General features: G+C 33.7%; 4 protein-coding genes across 6 annotated transcripts; 1 reads left to right on the top strand and 3 right to left on the bottom strand.

The window, feature by feature from the left end:
- Positions 1-1,735: 1,735 nt before the first annotated feature.
- LOC117931919 (caffeoylshikimate esterase-like) lies at positions 1,736-2,654 on the bottom strand. Its single transcript, XM_034852992.1, has one exon. The coding sequence runs from the start codon at positions 2,652-2,654 to the stop codon at positions 1,851-1,853; it is 804 nt and encodes a 267-aa protein (XP_034708883.1). The 3' UTR covers positions 1,736-1,850.
- A 5,683-nt stretch (positions 2,655-8,337) lies between these two features.
- Positions 8,338-12,069, bottom strand: LOC117931734 (malate dehydrogenase-like). Of its 3 annotated transcripts, XM_034852775.1 has the most exons (8): positions 11,755-11,830; positions 11,227-11,606; positions 10,904-11,062; positions 10,630-10,805; positions 9,755-10,032; positions 9,525-9,660; positions 9,299-9,410; positions 8,338-8,667 (listed from the first exon to the last, which is right to left on the bottom strand). In XM_034852775.1, the coding sequence occupies exons 2-8, from the start codon at positions 11,363-11,365 to the stop codon at positions 8,573-8,575; spliced, it is 1,095 nt and encodes a 364-aa protein (XP_034708666.1). In that variant the 5' UTR covers positions 11,366-11,606; positions 11,755-11,830; the 3' UTR covers positions 8,338-8,572. The 3 variants fall into 3 exon arrangements, with proteins under 3 accessions (XP_034708666.1, XP_034708668.1, XP_034708667.1); XM_034852777.1 differs by lacking the exons at positions 11,227-11,606; positions 11,755-11,830 and adding an exon at positions 11,982-12,069; XM_034852776.1 differs by lacking the exon at positions 11,227-11,606 and having other exon boundaries at positions 11,755-11,908.
- Positions 12,070-13,199: 1,130 nt separating this feature from the next.
- LOC117932810 (probable aquaporin TIP2-2) lies at positions 13,200-14,357 on the bottom strand. Its single transcript, XM_034854144.1, has 3 exons — positions 14,178-14,357; positions 13,659-13,912; positions 13,200-13,592 (listed from the first exon to the last, which is right to left on the bottom strand). Exons 1-3 carry the CDS (start codon positions 14,335-14,337, stop codon positions 13,218-13,220), a joined length of 789 nt encoding a protein of 262 aa, XP_034710035.1. The 5' UTR covers positions 14,338-14,357; the 3' UTR covers positions 13,200-13,217.
- Positions 14,358-14,389: 32 nt separating this feature from the next.
- Positions 14,390-17,859, top strand: LOC117931918 (3-hydroxyisobutyryl-CoA hydrolase-like protein 2, mitochondrial). Its single transcript, XM_034852990.1, has 6 exons — positions 14,390-14,400; positions 15,002-15,155; positions 15,237-15,317; positions 15,602-15,670; positions 15,754-15,817; positions 17,327-17,859. Exons 1-6 carry the CDS (start codon positions 14,390-14,392, stop codon positions 17,437-17,439), a joined length of 492 nt encoding a protein of 163 aa, XP_034708881.1. The 3' UTR covers positions 17,440-17,859.
- Positions 17,860-18,534: the final 675 nt, after the last annotated feature.

Below are 18,534 nucleotides of genomic sequence, written 5' to 3'. Positions count from 1 at the left end.
AAGGCCACTAAGGTAGTACCTAAGGGCCCTTAAGGTAGTACCTAAACTACAGTCCCAAGAAACCATTGGTGGAGCACTTGAGGAATGAAGAGAACCACATAATTGGATGGTCTAAGGGTCACCAAGGAAGACTCGAGGCTTTGGAGTGGTTGAGTTCAAGTTTACCTTAAGGTAGTACCTAGGGTCCCTTAAGGTAGTACCTCAAGGCCACTAAGGTAGTACCTAAGCTACAGTCCCAAGAAACCATTGGTGGAGCACTTGAGGAATGAAGAGAACCACATAATTGGATGGTCTAAGGGTCACCAAGGAAGACGCGAGGCTTTGGAGTGGTTGAGTTCAAGTTTACCTTAAGGTAGTACCTAGGGTCCCTTAAGGTAGTACCTCAAGGCCACTAAGGTAGTACCTAAGGGCCCTTAAGGTAGTACCTAAGCTACAGTCCCAAGAAACCATTGGTGGAGCACTTGAGGAATGAAGAGAACCACATAATTGGATGGTCTAAGGGTCACCAAGGAAGACTCGAGGCTTTGGAGTGGTTGAGTTCAAGTTTACCTTAAGGTAGTACCTAGGGTCCCTTAAGGTAGTACCTCAAGGCCACTAAGGTAGTACCTAAGGGCCCTTAAGGTAGTACCTAAGCTACAGTCCCAAGAAACCATTGGTGGAGCACTTGAGGAATGAAGAGAACCGCATAATTGGATGGTCTAAGGGTCACCAAGGAAGACTCGAGGCTTTGGAGTGGTTGAGTTCAAGTTTATCTTAAGGTAGTACCTAGGGTCCCTTAAGGTAGTACCTCAAGGCCACTAAAGTAGTACCTAAGGGCCCTTAAGGTAGTACCTAAGCTACAGTCCCAAGAAACCATTGGTGGATCACTTCAACACTGAAGAGAACCACATAATTGGATGGTCTAAGGGTCACCAAGGAAGACCCGAGGCTTGGGAGAGGTTGAGTTCAAGTTAATTTTAAGGTATTACCTAGGGTGCCTTAAGGTAGTACCTAAAGGCCACTAAGATAGTACCTAAGGTCCCTTAAGGTAGTACCTACACTATAGTACCAAGAAACCATTAGTGGACTACTTGAGGAATGAAGAGAACCACATGATAGGATTGTCTAAGGGTCACAAAGGAAGACCCGAGGTTTGGGAGAGGTTGAGTTCAAGTTTACCTTATGCGAACAGGCATCCTAGTAATCATTCTAATTGTATTTAATGTTTTTTTTTTCTCTCTTTCACTTTACAACCTCGAGGGTTAATTAACCAAAGTATTACGGGGAAGTCATTGTAGTAGGCCTTTTAATGGTATTAAGATTTAAGAGTCATAAGAGTCATAGCACCTGAATATATGGAGAAGAAAGTGTCAAATATACCTGAATAAAATCACACTTCAATAACTAGGTTAATCCACTCAATCCTACACCACTTCCTTGTATGAGCACAGAATAATCCCATTTGGTTTCACTATCATCAAGTTTTTCCAACATTTTTGCCTCATTCCAGGACCATGCATGCCCACAACCACTGTACATTGCATTCCCTCGCAATTTCCTGGAAATTCTAGGGGGCTTTCTTATCATTCTTCTAGAAAAACATAAACCACAAAAACCTCCAAAACTGATTTAGCTGGAATTGGGCAAGCATACAACTGGAACTCTGTAAGATTTCTCACACGGTTCTCTGCATTGTTTGTCATCAATGCTAATAACATAGTCTTATGCAGATGAGTGAATCTTAGAAAGATTGAAGTTTCACTCCGAAATATAATGGATGATAAATATAAAACTTAATATTAAAGCTTGAAATTCGACTCAGAATGTAAATGGATGATAAATATATGGCGTCATGCAGAGCTTCTAAAAATTCAAAATCTGTCATTCAACCATGACAGAATTTCACGACGAACAATATCAACATTCTCATCGGTCTCTCCAAACAGCAAAGAATGCATCATCCCGTAGTAAATCTTTATAGTCTTATCTTCACTTTTGGCCTCTTCATACAGAGCTCTGCTCACATCCGGATCGGTCACAGCATCTGCACTGCCATGAAGCACAATAAATGGAAGTTTCACCTCACCCAGTTTTTGACTCAAGTAGTCAGTAATCCTCAGAAGCTCAACAACAGTACCCAATCTTGGTTTCCCCTTATATCTCAGAGGATTCATTGCTGCAATAATTTTCTTTTCAGGAACTTTCACAGACTTGTCCAAGATATCTGGGGTCGGTACAATCGGCAAGGTGGGAAAGAATCTGGCAAGAAATGTGAGGATTTGAGGAATTGGCCATCTGGGTCTGACATTGTCTGAGATTTTACACATGGGTGCCACCAGAATAGCGCCTTGAAATGAATTAGGGTTTGATAAATGAATCAGCAGACAGATAGCGCCACCCATCGACTCCCCGTACAAAATTGAGGGCAATCCATGGAAGGAAACGTCCTGTTTGATTGAATTGAAGAAGGAGACGCAATCTTCAACCACAAGATCGATGTTGGGGACGTAGGCCTTGAGGCCTTCTGATTGGCCATGGCCTTGAAGGTCAAGGGATAACCATGAGTGCTTAAAAGCACAACTTCCCGTGGTGACATGGAGAGGGAGATGGCTGCTGACATGGAAGGCTGGAGGGGTAATTTTGGAAATGAAATTATAAAACAGTGGATAGTGCATGAAAGGGATTTTTTTTGGGCAACGGTAGACATATTTTGAGTTATGGAAAGTTGGGTTATGAAAAAGCTATTAGGCCCAAATGGGCGGCCCAAAACACAGTTTTCCCTAAACAATTATTAATTATCCATTTTTATTTTGATTAAATCAAAACCAGTGTCTGAAATATCGGTGATATTTCATTGAAATTGCAAACCCTTTGCATGGGTTCAATCCCTGACTACCATTGGAGTATCATGCTCTTTGATAATATATGTTCAATTTAAATTTGTTAAGGTTCGTCATTAAAAAAAAATCTAATTCTAATTATTTTATTTTAAATTATATTTAATAGATTAATAAAAATATAAAAATCAATATATAATTTTTTTTAATAAATCTTTTTTATATTATTTATATAATAATTAAATATAGAAAATGTAAATATTAAAAAAAAATATATGTATCATAATTTATTTCAATTAAATAAATTATAATTTTAATATTAAATGTATTATAATTCATCTTATTAATCATATTCTAAAAAATTACTATCACTTCACTTTTAAATTTTTTTATATTTATTATTTTAATTTAAATATTTCTAATACTTTAAAAAAATTTATCATTTAAGTGTTAAAAATACTATAAACGTTTTGTAAAATCACTCCAAAATACTCTAAAAGTTCATTTAACAATGATTTTAAAAAGTATTTTTAGACTTTCTTATACTTTAAAATTTTTATCTTTCAAGTATAAAAAAAAAGTTAAAAATACTTCCTAAAATCGTCACTGCACACTAAATTTATGTTAAATGGTGTTTTTAGTGAAAGTGTTTTCAGAAAAATCACCTACAAATATTTCTTTAAGAAACATTTCGAGTGATTTTCTAATACTTGGAGTAATTTTTTATATTTTTAAAAATATTTTCTAAATTTTACCAAACATTTTTTTTTCTAAAACACTTTTTTGAGTGAAAAACACTTTTTAAAATTACTTTCACACAACATATGGATATATGTTCCGTGTCCCATGGATTGAAAGTCTCACATCTCTAAAAGAGTAGACGACTAAATGTAAGCCTCCTCTCTCCGACTAAATGTATATAAAATTCGGCATATATAAAATTCCGAAAAAGTGTGGATGGCATCGACTGGCATAAACCCAATGTATATAAAATTCGGCATATATTTTCAAATGAGTATATATTAAATGAAGGCACACAGGTTAAATTTGATTGATGAATACTTGTGGTGAAAATTAGTGAAACATAAAAGTTGAAGGAAATAATTTAAAATGAGTATATTGAATTAAACAAATGGGTTGAGTAAGGTAAAAAGAATATCGAAAACAGAATGGAGATGAATAGAGTAACAAAATGGAGAAAGGGCATGAGGCAAAAGCCGTTGGGGCTTTTGATACAAGAAAATGATGGGGAAGAAAGTAGGAATCATGTGTATGAAGTAGGAATCATGTGTATGGCATGATTAGGCAACCATAAAATAACAGGACATGAAAAAAGGCGGCATACCGTGGTTGTGTGGCCATGGCAGATATTGTAGACGCTGTTGCTCTTACTTTGAAGCTGAAGGGATGGGAGGGAGGGGAATGCAGTGTGCGATTGGGAGAAGAAGCCAATTTGGAGTTGGTGGATGGAGGGAAGAGCAGCAGTCTACGCTTCATGGACAGACAACGATATGCTCTCATTATTGAGAAAGCTTTTATTATTGAATTTCAGTAATTACTTGTTGATTAAACACTCAAAGTAATTTCATTTCTTGGCATGCTCTCATTATTGAGAAAGCTTTTATTATTGAATTTCAGTAATTACTTGTTGATTAAACACTCAAAGTAATTTCATTTTCTTGGCATCACAGTAAGCAAGAACAAGGATCAAGTGAATCCGTTGAGATCCAAGTTTTTTTCAGCCACCTTTCAATATTGGATGTCCTCCTCTCAGTGAAATATTAAGGCATCAGCATTTCCCTACTTGAGGAACATAAAGGGATTATATATATTTTTGTTATTGTTATTTCAATCTATGTTGCAATAATATATATTTTTGTTATTGTTATTTCAATCTATGTTGCAATAATTATTGTTGGTAAAAAGCTTGGGACGAAGGCTATTGAGTCCATTCGACTCCTATCTGGCACAATTGCCCCAATCTTACTCTTCTTCATTTTAGTTCTAGAATTAGGATGGCCAGTCGGCACTTGGTTTATGAGTCATCCAGCAAAAATGGCATGAGACTACTTACGACAACTATATCATTATCTTCTTCACCAAGCAAGTCATATATTCAACTCATTTGCCACACTCATAACTGGTAATTCCACATCTGTAGAGGAATCACAAGAGCTTCCGGTTTAGACTCCATTTCTCCTATTTGAATACCAGGTCTGATGCTCAAAACACTCCAAGAGATACTGATCAACAGCCTTGAGGAGATCTTGTGTAATACCCATTTCAATTTCTACTGCTCTGGCGGATGTAATCCATTAAAACAAAAAAAGAAGATCAGTATTATTTACTTGTCTAATTTGTCTGCAACTCTCTCACAAGGCCTCGCAGTTTAAGCATTTAATAAAATAAGTCAAATTAAAATGATATGTTGTTGAAAAGAGTTTATCCATACAAAATATAAAATTTAAAATTTAAAATTTTATTTTATATATTTTTATCATAATATGTATAATTATTATGAGTGATTCACTCAATTAACTTTATTTATATTTTTTAACATGTGAAATTATTTTAATAATCAGATTTAATTTTAATAATTCAGTAGTGATATTTCAATTGATTGTGTAATATTTTTGTTAATAATTCACTGACCTGAGATGATCAGCGCCGGCGAGATACGGGGAGAAGTGGAGCTGGCAGTGGAATAGGGAAGAGGTTGTTCTGTTTTCCAGTCTGGCTCAAAAATCGTGGATTTAGGGTTCGTGAAATTTAAATCCAATGGCATAAAAGCAAAGAGACCCCTAGAACAGATCCAGCAAACACAGGGACCCAAAAAACAAAGCAATTTTTTTTGGTTTCGGTTTTGCATGGATTTTCTCGGAAATCAAACGAGGATGAATTTTCCCGGAAATCAAATGGGGGGTAGATTTTCTTGGGAATCAAACGGGGGTTGCGAAAAGAAAAAAAAAAAAAGATTAGATTGGTACCTGCGGGAATTGAGAGTGGCAGAGGAAAATAGGGCCTTGGAGGGGAAGTTCAGAAAAGGGCTTCTTGATGCCTCGAGTGAGAGAAGTGGGTGGCCTTTTGATTTTTAGATTTAGTAAAGATAAAAAAAGGAAACAAATCAGGAGAACAATTTTCCTCTCCATATAAATAATTATTAATTATTAATTATTAATTATTAATTATCGTTTTTTATTTTGATTAAATTAAAACCAGTGTCTGAAATATCGGTGATATTTCATCGAAATTGCAAACCCTTTGCATGGGTTCAATCCCTGACTACCATTGGAGCATGCTCTTTGATAATATATGTTCAATTTAAATTTGTTAAGGTTCATCATTAAAAAAAAAACCTAATTCTAATTATTTTATTTTAAATTATATTTAATAGATTAATAAAAATATAAAAATCAATATATAATTTTTTAATAAGTCTTTTTTATATTATTTATATAATAATTAAATATAAAAAATATAAATATTAAAAAATCATATATGTACCATAATTTATTTCACATTATTGAATTAAATAAGTTGTAATTTTAATATTAAGTATATTATGATTCATCTCATTAATTATATTCTAAAAAATTATTATTACTTCTAAAAAATTATTATCACTTCATTTTTAAATTTTTTATATTTATCCTTTTAATTTTAATCTTTCTAATATTTAAATATTTTTATCATTTATTAAAAATGTTAGAAACATTTTCTAAAGTTACTCCAAAACACACTTTAAATTTAAGTTAAATAGTGTTTTTGATAAAAGTGTTTTTAAAATAATCACCTACAAATATTTCTTTAAGAAACACTTCAACTGATTTTATAACGGTAGAGTAATTTTTTATATTTTTAAAAATATTTCCTAAATTTTATCAAACATTTTTGTTTCTAATACACTTTTATTGAGTTAAAAACACTTTTTAAAATTACTTTCCCACAAACTTTTAAATTGACTTGTTTTGAATTTAATGCTTAAAATTGGAACACTCAAAACATAAGCACCCATAATTTCTTATAGCTCAGGCAATTGATGGAAAAAAAAAGTTTTCCTTGAGAGTTTTTCTCTAGAGTCTTCAAATGATTCATTTTTTAAAATTTATAAATATTATATACAATATTTTATAAAGATAAGAACATATTGTTTAAGTGAACCAATTAAATCGTTATTTAATAACACAATTTGACATATTATGATTAAAACTATAAAAAAATATTATTTTTTATTTCATATAAATGCAACAACTATTTTTTAACCATTGTTTATTTCATATCAATTTATATTTTATAAAAAAAATATAAATTTAATTATATCTTTAAAAATAACTTTCAAAAATTTAAAATTAAGGACCTTAATTTTTTTAAATAGTTTTAAAATTTTCAATATAAGTCTCTATGAGTATTAATTTTACCCTAAAAAATCTTATAAATAGTTAATCAAAACTATTTAAAATATATTGTGTCCTCGAGGAATATATATTGAAATAAATTTAAAATAAATTTTACAAAACAATTTGTAAAAGCTCATATTTTAAATCAAAATGGTGCAAAACAATCCAAAAATTGAAGCATATATGTTGAAAAGCGTTGGAGTTGGGTTTGGGTTTGGCAAAATGAATGAAACCATTTCTTAGGAACAACAAAGAAATTTATTAAATGGATACCATGAGATAGAATGAGAAAATTTGAATTTGATTGATTCAACTTATAATACTTTTGAATAATTAGAAAATTACAAAGATGAAATCATTCATTTTGAACAACAAAGAGCGATTAATCAAAATCAAGTCCGACAACGGGTTTTGCAACAAGCCTAACAAGGATTTCTAGGAACTATCAATAGTTGTTTGAACAAGGAATTATATTTATGTACTATTAGTGCTAATATTAACATGTTTGGGTCGATGAAAGAAATAAGAAATAACTTATTAGCCCTTAACGTAGACATTATTTTTTTTTCGACGAAATTAGTAATATTATCCATGAGCGCATTGAACAATATAATAAAAAAGTAAAGTAAAGATTGTAAATACTAGTTCCGTACTTCAAGTAAGCAATGACATTGCTTGATAAAGTAATGATAGGTGAATTAGTAGAATTAGAAGAAAGTACAATAGGCATTGCTTTGAATTTGGAATCAAATAATATTGGTGACACGACTCAATCCAACAAAATGAGAAATGAAAGAAATAGTTTAAGTGCAATTTTAACTCCTAGAAATTACCACTATATGATCATGAAAAAAAAAATTCTCTCACTCTCCCTATGAGAAAAGTTGAAAGAAAGTTTTCTCTCTTTCTCTTAAATTTCATCTTTTTTATTTTTTATTTTTATAAAAAAAAAAAAAAAAAAAAGGTTAAGACATTTGTATTGTAGAAATAGAATAGCTCTCAAATTTTTGCAGTTTCATTTACGACTTGGTGGTGAAACAACCACTCTAGTTTGGGGCATTTTAAAAGGTAATCCAAAGCCTTATTTCCTTCAAAAAGAGTACCCTAATAGCAAGCCATCCAAGTAACTAGTAATATGCATATTCAAACCATCATATTCATACCAAATCAAGCATAGCAGGCCTAGAATCCAACCCATAACATAAGAAGGCCCTAATCACAGCACTTAAAAATGGTGGATGCTTATTCATTACATACTAAACTTTTCTTATTTATTTATTTATTTCGGTTTATTGATTTGTATTGAATCTCCTCTTTTATTTTTTTTATTTTTTTTGCCTTGGAAGCATTAAGGCATTTTCAGTTGAGGCATGAATAGGCCAATGCTTTCTCCTCCATGAGCTCTTTGGCTGTGGCATCCATCTTTCCTCTTGAAAATTCATCGATCTTCAGCCCTGCCATTGCAATAAACAAATTTCATTTGATATGGCATTGAATTTTATTTCCTACACATGGAAATAGAACTGCAGATGTTCTAGCATAAGATATGGATATTTTCATAATCATGTCAATATCCATGATTTTCATGGCTGGATTCTATGTGCATGGGAGTCATTTCAAATTACCATAATGTAGAGTTTTCGAGCTTTCAGAGTGAGTAAGAGCTTGTTTGGGAGCTTTTGTTAAAAACAGTTCTCTATTTTTCCAAATGGAAATTATTTTCATGACTTGAAAACACGTTTAGTAACATTTTGATAGAAAACGGTTTTTTAAAAACTTGTTTGGAAACAAAAGGTGTCTTTTAAGAATATATTTTAGTTATTTTCACTTATATTTTGGTGGCTCTTTTAAGAAATAATTATACAAATACAAAGAATCATATAAATAAAGCATCATATATAAAAGTTACTTCAAAAATATTTGGAAACATATAAAATCGACTAAAAACATTCTATGTTTCCAAATTTTTATTTGAGAAAAACTGTTTTTAAAAACTATTTTCAAAAACTATTCGTAGAGAACATTCCTGAGATTCTCATGGCATCTTACAACTTTTAAACATTTTGTATGACAGAGAGAACTTACCCTGCACAATGGACCACTCCCCTTTCTCACAGGTAACAGGAAAAGAGTAGATGATGCCTGGTTGGATCCCATAAGAACCATCTGAGTACACTCCCATAGAGACCCATGCTCCCTGAGCAAAGCGTGCAGAGGACACCAATCCATGAGCATAAGAAATTTTATGCAGAATAGCAGAAGCTATTAAGGGCAGCAGAAACAAAAGCTATTTTGGAGGAGGAGATTCAACCTTGGGAGTTCCAAGAACCCAATCGCGTATGTGATCACAAGCAGAACTTGCGGCAGATAATGCACTCGATAGTTTCCGAGCTTTGATGATGGCTGCCCCACGCTGCTGCACAGTGGTGATGAACTCGGTGTTTATCCTATGAGAATGCAGGATGGTTAGTACTCCATACAAGTGATAAGCTTTTTTTTATAACAGAAGAGAACAAGATAAGAGTGGAATCAAGAAGCTACCAATTATCATCAGCAATGAGTTCTCTAACTGGTTTCTCTCCATTGCAGGTGGAGACAGTTGCATGATTGACATCCGGGTATTGAGTTGAAGAATGATTGCCCCAGATGATAGCATTTTTCACATCACCAACATGGACAAACAGCTTCTCCGAGATTTGACCAAGGGCTCTGTTATGGTCAAGTCGGGTAAGGCAGGTAACATTTTTCTCTGGGATTGAAGGAGCGAATTCCTTCAAAATAAGTGCATTGGTGTTTGCTGGGTTAGCAACCACCAGCACCTGTGCAAAGATAGAGCAAAACATGTTCACTTGCTAGGAACAATGTGATCTTTAAATTCTACAACAGCTAACTTAAAGATCAAGAGGTTTCCTCAAAGCCATTTAACATGATTATATATCAGTTTTCTGCAACTAAGATCATATATTATGAAGCAAAAACACATGAGCCTTCTTTCATGATATCCCACTTCGGATAGAGGAAAAAGTTTTTGATACTACATATGTATGGGACTCCTCTTAACCTCGTGGACTCACCAAAAAAAGGGAGGTGTGAAAGAAGTGATATCTTGAAGCAACAATGAGATAAAAACGGAAGGCAGTTCTTCTGTTGTCCCGGATTAATAGAATGAGAAATGTTGAAACCAAAATGCTTTTACCAAAGAAAGAGAACAGTTGGGAATTATTGAGACTGAGACTGAGCAGGGACATGTTCATATATGCTACATTAATACAAACAAAAACCATGACAGAGTGAGGTTGCTGACCATGGATAATTCATTAGTTTTGTATTATGTAGGATCCTACCATATGTTCATCATCGGGAATTGAAAAACAATGCACAAGCAATCCTGAGGACTTTAAATAGGCAAACCTTACCTTGCAATTTGGAGCAGCATGTTGCTCCAAGGCTGACGCTTGAGCCTTATAAATTGATACATTTTTCTTCATCATATCCTTCCTTTCCATTCCTTCCTTCCGAGGGAATCCACCAACCATAACTGCAATATTGACATCTTTGCAAGCTTCAATGGCATCTGTGGTAGCAACAACTCCTGGTGAACAAAAACACACCCGAAAAGGTTAACAAAAGCTCAAGATCAACCACTCTTAATGTCAATTAATTACCTAGTACTCAAACTAAGAAGCATACCTCTGAGAAGAGGAAAGGCAGCATCAATCAGCTCCATTTTCACTCCATTCAGGGCCTCAGCAGCAGGTTCAATATCAAGCATGTGCAGAATGACAGGCTGATCTGGGCCAAGCATGAGCCCTCTAGCAATCATTGGAACAAGAGCATACCCTATTTGCCCTGTGAAATAAGTCCACAATCCAACAATTCAAGGGAATATCCACCAAGTCAAATATATATATATATATACCAAACCGCTATTAAGGGAGACAGGAATGGTTTGACAACACCCTTGTATTAATGTGCCATAATCCATGAAGTAAAAGAGAATAAACGAAACATGCCTGCAGCACCAGTAACAAGAACAATAACGGGCTCCTTTTCTACATTAGGGAAGCTCCATATATATCTGATGATCCTCCAAAGCAAATAAACACAAACCAGCACCACAACACTTTTCTGAAGCACTATATCATATTCCATTTCTCAACAGCAATTACACAAACATAACCACTGCAATCCCCCTATATATGCCCATGACCCAACACAAAAAAACCACTGCTTTTAATTTCAATCACACGCATACGATTAAACAAAGAAAGAATCCACAGCAACACCACCACAACAACGTGCATGTGTGGAGATACCAACACAAAGCCCACAAGAAAATCCAACTCTTCACCCCGAAGCAAAGAACCCATAAACCCTCTGCCTGGCATCTAGCCTAGAAAGTGAGAAAGTAAATGATTAACTAAAATAAAATTTTGAAAAGCTAGTACATTTGGGTCCTCAACACAACTGGGTTATTAATTTCTTTTGTGAACACAATTCCCAGCAACCAAACACAGAAGTAAAGGTAGAAGGAAGAGTACCAGCAGCCCCGGTGACAAGAACCCTAACTGCATCTTTCGCCATGGTTGCAGAATAGAAGGGGGAGATTAGTATGAAAATAATTAACTGAACAAAAAATGGGTTGTAAACTATATATATATATATATATAAGAGAGTGGGAGATGGAGATAAGAAGAAGGGCAGCAGAATCAAAGAGAGACGAAAATCGAGGAAAGAGATAAGGTAGGAGGAGAGATTGAACTTTTACAGTTGGAAAGAGTCGTCACCCATGCTCCATGCATGAAACCAAGTTGTTTTCTTGCTAATCTTCAGGGTTGACCTTGTCCTCCATTTTTTTGTTTTTCCTATATGTAATGTGTAGGCTGAAAATCAGTCTAATCTAACTGGATTTGTGCTCTGTTTGGATAAAGAAAATCCAAGCAGAAGAGAAAGTTGAAAGAAATAAAATGAAAATGAGTTCCAAAATAAATGTTAATTTTTTTTAGATTATGTTTAGCATGGGATAATTTTTGCAATGGAGTAACTTTGGAAATTAGTATTTGATGTGTTTATTTTAGGTGTAACGCAAAAAAACCTTTGAGAATGACCGCATTCAAAACCATATTAATAACTAAATTATGAGTTAAATAAAAATTTTATCCAAAAATGTTTTGTTTGATAATGTTTTTAATCAAAGTGTTTTTTTTTATAAATATTTTTAGGAGAATTATTTTAATTTTTTTTAAGAATTATTATAAGTGATTATTTTAGAAAATCAGTTGATTTTTCACTAAAATCGTTTTTTAAATTTGAAAGTGTTTTATTTATTTATTTAGTCTCTCACTAAGTTGATAAATTATTACATCCGAAAACTCTTCAAATTATAATGCATAAATCATTAAATTCAATTATCAAAACTTAAAAAACATATTAAGCATACAAATTATTTATGATATAAATTATTCTGAAAATACGTTGATGAAAAATAACTCAAACTAATAAACCTTATAAAATTATACCCATTAATCACATATAAATTGTAAATAGGTGTGGAACTTGAATGGGTTGCTCCGACCTAACTTAACCAACTTGATGTTTGGATGATAAGCTTAAACAAAAAATTTTGATACTCAAGTTGAAATTGAGTTAAATTTTCTCAATTTGAATTGAGTTTAGATTGAGTTCGAACTAAGATTCAAATAACTCTAATATAACTTGAAATCAATTTTAATTTGAACTTGATTTAATGTTTTTATAATATTTATAATATTAATTATTATATATAATAATATTTATTTTCTTTTTTATTTTTAATTATCATATATAAAATTAAAAAAATATTATAAATGAATTTTGAATCAAACAACCAATCAGAATCTAATCCAACAATTCAAGTTTAACCCATTCACTATCTTATTACAAATTTATGACATACATAAATAGAGGGAAAATACGTAGAAAGTTACTACAAATTAAAGGACTTTAATTTAGAGGGCATGTCACACTAGCCCACACTACTAATAGAAGAAGGAGGCTGGCCATTTGATGTTGTCATCAAGCTCTCATACACCAAACCTGCAATGCCCCCTCCAACCAGGGGTCCGACCCAGTAAACCCACTGCTTCTTCATATCACCCGTTACAAATGCCGGTCCAAATGATCGGGCCGGATTCATTGACCCGCCCGTTAACGGTGCTGTCACCAATATATTCGCCCCGTATATAAACCCGACCGCTATTGGTCCCATGATTCCACGTGGCCCGTTCCTTAGGTCTCGTGCTACAAACACCGCATACACGATTGCAAACGTGGCCAAGGCCTCGATCGCCACGTCAGCTAAACCCGATATTTTGGGATCCGGCCTTGTAGTAGGAATAGCCTGTAATAATCAAATTGCAAATCAATACATAAGTACGTTGCAAAAGATAAAACTATTTTGATCTACCTGGCCCGCCGTGACCAATATTAACGCCACGCATGCAGTAACGGACCCCGATAATTGAGCCATGCAATAACATATGCCAGTCAACCCGCTGACATGGCCTCCAACAACCAATCCATATGTGACAGCTGGATTGACATGGCCATCAGATATATCTCCGGCCAAATACATAGCAACAACCAATGCAAAAGCGTGTGCCACGGCAACAGCCAGAACACCGGTTTCAGCTGAGGTGGCATCTGATGTCATCAGCTTCGCTGCCAACGTGGCAACATTTAAAAAAAAAACCATTATATTGACTGCCCAACATCATTATAGAACAAATAGAAACAAGAATTACATGACAGAAAAAAAAAATATACTGATTTTTTTTTCAATTTTATTTTTAAATAAAAGTATATCTATAATAATTTATTACTTTTAAAAACCGTCTACACCAAGCCATAATAAAATAATATTGATTTTCAATTGGAAGGCATTTGCAACGGGAGGAATTCAAAATTTAGAACAATTTTCACTCACCGGCTGAAATTGCAGAGCCGACTCCGAGGAAAACGAAGATGAAGGTAGAGATAAACTCGGCAAAATATGATCGGAGAGATGTAGGGCTGAATAATTCCTCGGTGAGATTAAGTAATTCAGAGCCTAATCTTAGTAAAGAAGAGACCTTGATACAATGCATGTCTCATAAATTAATTTCAAGTTCTGAGTATGGGAGAGGATAGAGAGGGAAGATGGAGAAAAGGTGTGTTTTTGTGTTTAGATTCGGTAACTGTCTATAACTGCTCTAAACTGCCAATGGACACGCTTGAGGCTTCGGATTAAGGGCATGTTTGGATGGTCCATGGCAATGATGTCTTTTCGTTGTGATATGAAATGGGGACATTGGAAAATTTTGTCATTATAATGAATTTTATTTAATCATTTTATTGTTTTAATACTCCCTCTCACTAACAAAAACTGCTTGTAAGTAGTTTAGTAAGGGATTAGATACAATAAACTGATATTGTTACCATTAGAAGTTGAATTTGTCCTAAAGTTATTAGGCTGTTACGATGTTTATATGTGGATTGGACACCCTTTTTTCCTCTGAGCAAGCTTTTGAGGACGGGTAGAACCGAGCCCATTATGTAAAAAATAAGTTACTTTTCAAAACAAAAAATTGAGAAAATTAGAATTACAAATACAAGATTTTTTTACCCTTTTTAGTCAATTAATTCTATAATTTTATACAAATTATAAATTATTTTTAAGGTAATTTTGCATGGTTCTTTAACTAAAAGGATCAAAGTTTCCTCTCAACTAGCAGCTTTTTGATCCTGCAATCAACCCTGTTGAGCCTAAAGAAAGAGAGAAGGAAAAAGAGCAGAGAAAACGCAGGGCTTGAAGGTTTTGTGGCGGAGTAGGCGCAGTGGTATTCACTGTCCTCCCTTCTTCACCCATCACAAAGCTATTTCCCACATTCCCAACCTTGTTGCTGTCAATGATTTTGACTCCGAAGTGAGTTTCCACAAATACCCATTTGTTTTTCACGTATTTACACTCATCCAGCACTTACGATCATTTCTCTAGTTGTATCAGGTGCTGGTTGAAGGCGAAGGTTGTTCCAGAACTGCAATTCTTAACAGACCCCATGCTCTCAATGCTCTCAATGCTTCAATGGTGTGCCTTCTCTCCCTTTAAAATCGCCTTTCAGTATTTTATTTTATTTTTTTATTTATTTTGTTTCATATGTGTAATTCTCGAAAACCTGATTGTCGTTCAAACTCTAATTTGGGTGTACAGAGCTGGCAGAAGTTTTGGTAATTTGGATTCAATGAAGCAACTTAAAAATGTAATGCTTAGTTCAAATTGACAACTTTATTGTCCAGGCATTTGTAGTTCTGATGTTTGGTTGAACCCATCAAGGGAAATTTACTTCTTGAGGTTTTTATTCGTGGCCCCAGGGAGCTAAACTGCAAAACCCGTACAAGTCTTGGGAAGAAAATCCTGATATCGGTTTTGTGGTAATGAAGGTAACATCCGTTTCATCTTTTCAGCTATTGGGTCCGTTTGTATGTTAACAGAAGACTTAAGGCATTATCTTGAATTTTTGAAGGGCAGTGGCAGGGCATTTTGTGCTGGTGGAGATATTGTTGGTCTCTATAAGTTAATAAATGAAGGTACTAGATAGATTTGCTTTGCTGTTTGGGTCACATAGCACAATGGTAAACATTCAATCTATTCAGAAATTCCATGGTTGTATAGATTATTTCATTTTTCTCATGAAATTTTGTTTCAAAGAAAGTTAGCTTTGTTCTTTAGTGTGAAACTTATTAAGATGCATTATAGGGAGAGATGGAATGGGGAAATTATTGCAGATGATAAAAAAAAATAGAATTATTGGATTTGGATTATAATAAATTTCTTACAAACTAATCTCTATCAAGAAGAGGAAAAGGTTCCTCATTGGCCGTGTGGCAATAAATGATCTACGATTACATTCTGTAGGTCCATGGTTTTTTCCGCGTCTAGAGGAAAATGGCTAACCTAAATAAGTAGGACTGGGAGCCTTCTGTCATGGGGGTTTTCAGAAGGTCAATCTTTTCCATTTTTGAAGAAGTTATATGATACTACAGAGAGAAAGCTTCACTATCTGCATTTTTTTTTTTTGGTGGTTAGTTTTGCCTTTTACTCTCAAGTTACCCTCTATGAATATTTGGGGTTATCTGACGTATGAAATTTCCTAATTGGGTTTACAAATGATTTAAAATTTTGAAAGCTCTTCAATTGTTAGTAAACTGAGTATTATAGAAGTCTGAGACACTAATGGATTTGATTTACATTGCATATTTTCTTTAGGATTCTTTAACCATGGCATTCTTCTCTATGTTTATTTTCCTTTCATTTCCTATTTGGAGAGAAACTGAATGCCAATATATAATTTTGGGTGGATGATCAGGTGTAGGAATGGAACATTTTAGACCATTTAAATGGCAATATGGAATAAAATGGGTCCATGGAACACATTTAATGGTGAATAAAAATTTGCATGTTCCATAGGTTCTATAGAAAATGAGAACCAAAGGCTTTCCAGCTAATATGATGGAAACAGAGCTATTAGGAGAAAACAGATTTCATGAAATCAAATACTAGCACTGGTCACATGGTGCTTGCAAAAGGAGAAACGTAGTTCTTCCTGTTGAATATTTCCATGCACATTTGAGAGATTAAGATCAGGGCACATCTCAATTAGTAGATGTTTAACCCAATAAAATGAATAAATTAAGTGATAACCCTTATCAAGGAGCTTCCCTACTCCCAAAGAGATGGCCTCTAGGAGATAAAAGAACAATAACACAACAACGAAGAAATATTTGATGGATTGATCCCTCTCCCTCATATATTGCACTTAAAAAATCACTGCAGGCCTCCTAGAAACACCGCAGGCCTGGCCTAATAAAGAGGGAGACTTGGATGATTTACTACTAACCATCCCAAACCCATCCTTGCCCAATAAAGAACTGGACACCAAAGAAGTTGTTCTGTATTCCATCTTCCTATGATTATTATTTCTTTTTCTGATTTTTTCAATTCTTGTCTTTTAGTTTAACCCTGGTAATGCTTTTGTATACTTGACACATGCCAGACTTCAGCTTTTGTCATTCTTTAACAATATGGCCTTTTTTCAGAAAAGATTCAATGTACACTCAGATCAAGGATTGAAGCTCAAATGTGTTATCTTTTGTCACCACTATGGAAGTGCTCATTGTTAGTGCACGAAACATGCAGTCCAAACTCTTAGATCTAAGCTTCTTGAAGAATACAAGAGGTTTCTTTTATGAAAAACCTAGAGATTGTATCTACATTCAAAATCAACAATACGATATTTGTTTATTTTTTCTTTCCTTTTAGTTTAGAGCTTGATATTTGTGTAGACATGGGGATTCTCTTGTTTTAATCTTTTACCAAGTACATTTGTTTCTGTCCTTGTTATTTTTCTACTTCACAATTCATTTCCTTTCAAGGTCAATATATTGTATTCTTTGTGCCCTTGTTACATGGTTGATGCCATGTTTCAACATCTAATTGATATGCAGGTTGCATTGGATCTAATTGCTTAGACATTTTCTTGTGTTTGATGATGTTATTGTAATTTTTTGTTCATTTTAATTAGTGAAACTGAATCTTGTTTCTAAGCAATTTTGTAACCTTTGGTCCACTCTATGCAGGGAGGATAGAGGACTGTAAGGAATGTTTTAGGACAGTATATAGTTTTATATACCTTGTAGGCACATATTTAAAGCCAAATGTGAGTATTCATTATTTTTATAGCATTTAAAAGTTGAAACATGCAGCTGGCTCTACTGTTTGGTGTGCTTTATTTTGCTTTCAATAATTGTTGGTTTGGTATGGTCATAGAGATTTTTTCATGAGATCCTTGGAAACTCTTTCTATGAGAAGCAACAGAAATTGTCTCTGGAGAAAACCCAAGCAAACACAAGCGTCAATAAGCTTCTATGAAGTGCAATCTTTCAAGTTTTGGGTTGTCTGCTTTGGAATTTTCTGGGTTAATGTAATGGATCCCTTGTAATAAAACATCTTAATAGAACATGATTTTATTTTAATGGGTCATTCTAGGGCACAGTTGAAAACATTATATTACCCTTCTCTGCAGTATAGGCTATTTGAAACAAAGATTGGTTTTCCTATTTTAATTTAACTACCTATTGTAACTTTTCAATTGAAAATTTGAATTATCATTCAAGTTGAAGATCCATCATTTTCTTCCTTTGTCATAAATACCTGTTTAAAGACAATATGAGACAATTTGAGAGAGAAGGAGATGAAAATTGCATAGCCCTATTATCCTTTTTAAGACAATTTGACTGTGATGAAT

Source organism: Vitis riparia, chromosome 15 (genome assembly GCF_004353265.1).
Source record: "Vitis riparia cultivar Riparia Gloire de Montpellier isolate 1030 chromosome 15, EGFV_Vit.rip_1.0, whole genome shotgun sequence".
Taxonomy (NCBI): domain Eukaryota; kingdom Viridiplantae; phylum Streptophyta; class Magnoliopsida; order Vitales; family Vitaceae; genus Vitis; species Vitis riparia.
This window is presented reverse-complemented; position numbering and strand designations above follow the sequence as displayed.

Coding starts and splice junctions, on each gene's coding strand:
- LOC117932810 (XM_034854144.1), bottom strand. CDS start 14,337: ATGCATTGTATCAAGGTCTCTTCTTTACTAAGATTAGGCTCTGAATTA. Junction 13,913..14,177: donor CGGCTCTGCAATTTCAGCCG/GTGAGTGAAAAT, acceptor CCACGTTGGCAG/CGAAGCTGATGACATCAGAT. Junction 13,593..13,658: donor TATTGGTCACGGCGGGCCAG/GTAGATCAAAAT, acceptor TGATTATTACAG/GCTATTCCTACTACAAGGCC.
- LOC117931919 (XM_034852992.1), bottom strand. CDS start 2,654: ATGCACTATCCACTGTTTTATAATTTCATTTCCAAAATTACCCCTCCA.
- LOC117931734 (XM_034852775.1), bottom strand. CDS start 11,365: ATGGAATATGATATAGTGCTTCAGAAAAGTGTTGTGGTGCTGGTTTGT. Junction 10,033..10,629: donor ATGCTGCTCCAAATTGCAAG/GTAAGGTTTGCC, acceptor ATCTTTGCACAG/GTGCTGGTGGTTGCTAACCC. Junction 8,668..9,298: donor GGAGTGGTCCATTGTGCAGG/GTAAGTTCTCTC, acceptor TTGCAATGGCAG/GGCTGAAGATCGATGAATTT.
- LOC117931918 (XM_034852990.1), top strand. Junction 15,156..15,236: donor TCAATGATTTTGACTCCGAA/GTGAGTTTCCAC, acceptor TAGTTGTATCAG/GTGCTGGTTGAAGGCGAAGG. Junction 15,818..17,326: donor CTATAAGTTAATAAATGAAG/GTACTAGATAGA, acceptor GCCTTTTTTCAG/AAAAGATTCAATGTACACTC.